The 5,884-nt window shown below is 33.7% G+C and overlaps 1 protein-coding gene across 2 annotated transcripts in view; it reads left to right on the forward strand.

Moving 5' to 3' along the window:
• Window positions 1-5,684, forward strand: part of Atg3 (autophagy related 3) — a 28,447-nt gene extending 22,763 nt beyond the window's left edge. For both annotated transcript variants that reach the window (XM_031363991.1, XM_031363992.1), the window contains 5 exons: window positions 825-859; window positions 987-1,142; window positions 1,841-1,968; window positions 4,074-4,142; window positions 5,455-5,684. In XM_031363991.1, the coding sequence (XP_031219851.1) occupies window positions 825-859; window positions 987-1,142; window positions 1,841-1,968; window positions 4,074-4,142; window positions 5,455-5,536 (470 nt within the window). In that variant the 3' untranslated portion in view covers window positions 5,537-5,684. The remainder of the gene's footprint in view (window positions 1-824; window positions 860-986; window positions 1,143-1,840; window positions 1,969-4,073; window positions 4,143-5,454) is intronic.
• Window positions 5,685-5,884: the final 200 nt, after the last annotated feature.

The raw sequence follows: 5,884 nt of genomic DNA on the forward strand, positions 1-5,884 counted from the left end.
AAAGAAGCAGAGAAGAAAATACTGAAGAAGCAGCATCAGGAAAGTTAGCAGAAAGGCAATAAAATATAATGTGAAAGGCAAGGAAAGAAAGTGTTTCAATGTGCAGGAATAAGTTACATTGGTTTTTTAGTGGCCTCTGAGTCCATAAAGGTAGAAACTAGTCTTATAGGCCTGGGCATAGTGAAACCAAAACCACTTTTAACTTTTAGCATATTGTAGGTAGCCAGCTGTGGTTGTTAGTTACCTTATAACAGGATTTCAGGGGTCTCACAGTACCTGCCGTCAACTGTCTTGAAAATATTAAAAATGAAATTAATTCTAGAAATATGACACTCTAAGTTTTGAATTGCAGGTTTTCCAAGTAAAACGATGACATTTTATGCTGAGCAGTGTCTTTCATCCATGATACCTAAATCATCCCTTTGTCTATTGAGCATATCTGGGCTGCATGCTATCTGGCTTCCATTTGTAAGCACCTCACTTATATCATGGCCATTGTCATGGTATCATAGTGCTTATGTTCAAGTAAGGCTTATTTTATTTTACTTAATGGCTTCAGAAGGCACTTTATGCCACTTGGGTATGTCTGAGTGAGTCTGGAAAGTACTGTAAGTGAGAAGGCAAAAAAGTCCATGATTTGGTAAGAATAGAAAATCTTATGCCAAGCTTGTAAGTTCTATGGTGAGAACAAATCTGTTTATTAAATTTTTAAGAAGAAAAAAATCATGCTACTTTGCTGATAATATATCAAACTAAAAAGATTAAAGTCTTGATACATTAAGTTTAACTCAGTTAACCTTTTTCTTTTTTTTTTTTTATATAAGAATATGAAGAGAGTGGACTGTTGGAAACAGATGAGGTTTGTAAATTTGTATTTTTAAGATAATTTTTATGAGTGTACTTGGGAGTTGGTGTTTTCAATGATGACAATAGTCTTTCAGAATAATTTTTAATGGCCCTAAATTTTTTTCATTGTTGTGTAACAGGCTACCTTAGACACAAGGAAAATAGTGGAAGCTTGTAAAGCTAAAGCGGATGCTGGAGGTGAAGATGCTATTTTACAAACGAGGACTTATGACCTGTACATCACTTATGACAAATATTACCAGACACCACGGCTATGGTTGTTTGGCTATGATGAGGTAAAGTAGAAAGAAATAGAAAGTAAATACTTTAAATTGGTGCTTTTGATTTAATTTAGTCTCTTTATTTGCTCCATGAGTATATATGGTCTTTTAAATTTTTGAAGTCATTTTTTAGTTTTATTATTGAACTTGATACACATTTATAATAAACTATTCAGTGTGACAGTGCTAAGTATTAAATACAAATAATATGTTGTATGCTGATTCCTGAGTCTTTTCCTCTAAGTTTATTGCTTCAAAATTTGAGAAGTTAAACTCTGTATAATTCCTTATATTTTGTCAAGATACATCTGAGGAGTATGTAAACATTTACAAGCTTAGGTCAAGTAGTATTTCCCTTACTAGTTTTTATGCTAATATTGGATTGGAGAATAATTGAAGTAAGATCAACTCATTTAACTTGCCATTTTATGACTTGTTAAAAGAAAGCAAAAAATGAAATGGGCCTAAGGGATAAATTCTTAAAATTTAAAAATGTTTGGGATCTATAAACTTACCAATTTGTAGCATCTTTTCAACATTAAGGATGGCTCCTGTTACAGAGCCTGAGTGTTCAGAATTCTTTCTCAAACAATCTGGTCATGCTGAATAATCTGAAATTGTAAATTTCAAGTGATATTAGAGAATTAATATTTATAAATAGGTGTAGGCTACAAGCTTCAATAGTGGTTTCACAGCACCTTTTATTCTTTCAGCAACGACAGCCTTTAACAGTTGAGCACATGTATGAAGACATCAGTCAAGATCATGTGAAGAAAACAGTGACCATTGAAAACCATCCTCATCTCCCACCACCTCCTATGTGTTCAGTTCACCCATGCAGGTCTGGGTGTATATGTGTTTGAGGAAAGAGAAGAGTGTGTTTGTTGTTTGTGTGTGTCAGCTTCATGAGTTTATTACATGGAGTTGTGTAAACATCAGTAACAGAAAATTTTACTTTATAAGCAAAATTCTCTTTCATCTTTAGAAATGTGCTTCTTTTGCTTAGTTAAATATCCAAGAGAAAGGACAATAAATATTACCGATTTATTTAAATGTAGTACTAAGAATTTTGTTTTGCTTTTCTTTGTTTAATTATAGATCATTCTCGTTTTATCAGTAGCTTAGGCAGTTTGTTGTAAACTCATAGCACTTATCTTTTAGACATGGAGTAAAGTGTTGTGAGTCTTCTTTACATGAATGTGGAGTGTAAGCTCTTCCATTAGGAAGTCTTTGGCCTTCCCAAGGCAACTGAATTTTGAGCTTTGGCATTTTTTCTTTGTCAATGTGTTTTCATGAATCCAAGTAAAGTCAAGCTAAAATTAGATAAATTTTTAAATAAAAATTTGTTTAGTGAGCATGGTGGGTTACATTTACAATCCCAACACACTTACTTGGGAGGCTGAGGCAAGAGGATTGCAAATTCTAGCCTATCTTGGGCTATACAGTGTGTATCAAAGCTAAAAACTGTTGATGACATCCTTTTATTTTATGCAACCTTTTTATTTGCTGAACTTCTTACCCCAAAGAAAGCTTGCTTCCACTTCTCAGCTTATTTATGTCAAGATTTTTAATATTTCTGTAGTAATTCATTAGGATTTTATTGTTATTTCGTGTTTGGTTTTCTTCTCCTGTTTCCCCATCTATTATATGCAACATGCACAAGACTTGGGCTAAGTGTGTGTAGGTAGGTTTACTCTGCCTTTCCTTTCTCTGTAGTGAGAACAGCTTATAATAAGCACCAGGTGGCCTACTTTTAATTTTAAATTATCTAAAACTGATCATTTTTTGAGAGTCAATCTGTTCTATGAGTTTGAAATTTTAATATGTTCTAATTGAGTGGAATGTGTGTCTTTGCCATAAGTTTACTCTATTGAGAAGAAGAGATAAGTACCAGATAATTACATTAAACAGTTTAATAAAGCAAATGATTATTTTATGAAGTAGAATGTGATGAGATATGAAATCTGAGGCCCTATATAAGAAATGGGAACATTTTTAGGACTCCCTTGGACAGTGTTAGTTTTCTGAGGATCTTCTGAGGATTGTTCACAAGAACTGAAATAGCACTGTCTAAACTAGGGAATGTATGAAGAGCTGTATGTTTTGTATATTGATTTTTTTTTTCCCTTTAGTTGATGTCACCAATTTGCAGCATAGGAGAGACTTGAATTATGTGTATGTCTGTGCATAGCACAGACTCTTGATAGTACTGTCTTCATGGAAATCCAAAGGTTTTTTTTTTTTTTTTAAGTAGAATCAGATAAATAATACTCATTAGTACAGAGGGGAAATATAAACTTGGTTCTGATTCTTAGCTTTTATTGAGCCTTTCAGCTATAGTTTTTTCCTAAGCCAAATAAATCTTTAAACATTTAAGGGTCTAGTACGATGGCTTATTAGTAAAAGCTCTTGCTCCAGGAGCTTGGAATCCATTAGGGAAGGAGAGAATCAAGTACTGAAAATTTCCCTTGACATATCACATGTTCATGGTATGCATATACCCATATTCGTGCACATGGTATGCACATATCTACACATACCCAAACACTGTAACAATAAACATTTAAAATCACAAGATTATTGGGGGGTCTCATAGCTTTTTTCTTTCTGTTTTGTATTTACATACCCTGCTATTTATGTTTCCAGAGCAAACATCCCTAGCTTTTACCAGTTACCTAGCATTTACCAGTTGGCAGGATTTCCCCTTCTGGTTTTCTGCCTCTATTATCAGAAAGCTAGCTGATGCTATTGAGTTTATGGTGATTACAACATTTAGAAATGCCTTCCAATGAAAGTGTTTTCATAGTTTGACAATTGACAAGAGTATTTTGTAGTTCAATTACTTTATATTAAAGATTAGCTTGAGCAATTACAGTAAGCTTTTTAAAATTTTGTTTATTTTGCTCAAATTGACCCATGCTAATAAGATTTGTTGTTTGCTTCCAGGCATGCTGAAGTGATGAAGAAAATTATTGAGACAGTTGCAGAAGGCGGGGGAGAGCTTGGTGTTCATATGTATCCTTACGTGTGTATATGATCCGTGGCGAATGACTCCTACAGATTTTTTTGTTCATTTTGGAAATTTAATGTAACTTTCATAACAGAACCTATAGTTTATTTTAGCCCCTCATGTATAGAAGTTGTTGTGAAAATCTAATTTCTCTAGGATGTGTTATATTATGAAAAGTAGGCCACGCTCAGAGTGTGTGTGTGTGCGTGTGTGTGTGTTCCCATCAGGTGATGGTAAAGTTAAGGTTGTATCAACCTTAGCCCTCCCTGAAGCAAAGATTTCAAGTTAAGCAGGTTAATTAGAAGTAAAGTGCAACTGTAAATCTTTCTCCTGTGGAAACATATCTCCTTTTGGCTTTCTGGCTCAGTTTCTGGGTGGACAGGAAGCACAGATGAGTATTAATGTCCAAGCAATTTGTCACATCTCTCTGAGATGCATGTGTCCATATCAGAGCACTCACAGTGAGTGATGGCATACCAAGTAAACTGAATTAATTTGGACATAGGTTTGTATTGAATTTTGTGATTTATACCATTCAGTGAGAGACAGGTTGCTCATACCTTAAATGTATGATAACCTGTGTTTTGCTAATAAAGCATTCTACAGAGGAACCTTGGGTTGATTTGTAATGGAAACAAGTAAGTTTCTTTTCAGTCCAGTAAGATTTATTTCTGGAATCTCGATGTACATTAACTTTCACACTTATCTCTATGTTAAAGGCTAGGTAGGTAGCAGCTTGGAATGCTATAGATGATTCATAATAATTTTCCTATTCAAACCTAAATAAGCTTGAAATGTTTCTAGGTACAATAAAAAAAAAGTCACCATTTTATTAAATGAAAATGGTACAATGTAGTCCATCCTCTGGTTGTGAGATGCCCCTTATGAGGTCAGATTCTCTTATGGAGTGCTTGCATCGGATTTGTTTTTCATTGGCTACAGTGTTTTCATACTTGGTTCATTGTAAGTTCGTATAAATTCTAGAAAATTTGTAAGCAGTAAAGGGGCAAAGTAAATGAATGAGTTTTATACTTACTTGAACACATTAATGACAACAGTGCCTTATAAATATTGTAGTAATTCAACATATATGAACTTCACATTTAGAAATTTCAAATTCAGAAATTGGAACAGATAGCCAATCTGTCATCTGTAGAGCACCTCTCTTAAGCAGGTACAAATTTGCTTGGCTAGGCGAATTTTAATAGACTCGATATAAGATTTTATGTTTCTGATAAATTTATAAAAATGATAATTATTATGGATTTAGAACAATACTGTTTACAAATCTTATTTTCCTTAGCCAAAGACATTCAGGTATCTTTTAATTTTTTTGAAATTTGTTCAAGCTGTCATTCCAACAATAGAATATGACTACACAAGACACTTCACAATGTAGTGGAGAGAATGTAGAGTCTATCCTAATTACTGCTTCTGATTTTTAAAGAATTAATACATAGATGTGACCATTGACCATATTTACCAATAATTTCTCTAATAATGGGACTTATATGTTTATGCATTAAATAAAAACTGTTCTACTACCAGCCTTATTTGTTTAATAAAAATGTGTGTGAAGAAATGTTTTCATTTCCTATCAGAAGGTTCTAGTAGGGTTTTCCCAGTCAGAAGATGATTACAGAGTCAGGATGCTATTGAACATCTACCAGTGTCAGAACTAGCTCTAGAAAATATTCCTTTCCAGGCTGTGTGTCCCTCCCTATTCCATTTCCAGCCTTGTCCTCTC

This window comes from Mastomys coucha, unplaced genomic scaffold (assembly GCF_008632895.1).
Source record: "Mastomys coucha isolate ucsf_1 unplaced genomic scaffold, UCSF_Mcou_1 pScaffold12, whole genome shotgun sequence".
NCBI lineage: Eukaryota > Metazoa > Chordata > Mammalia > Rodentia > Muridae > Mastomys > Mastomys coucha.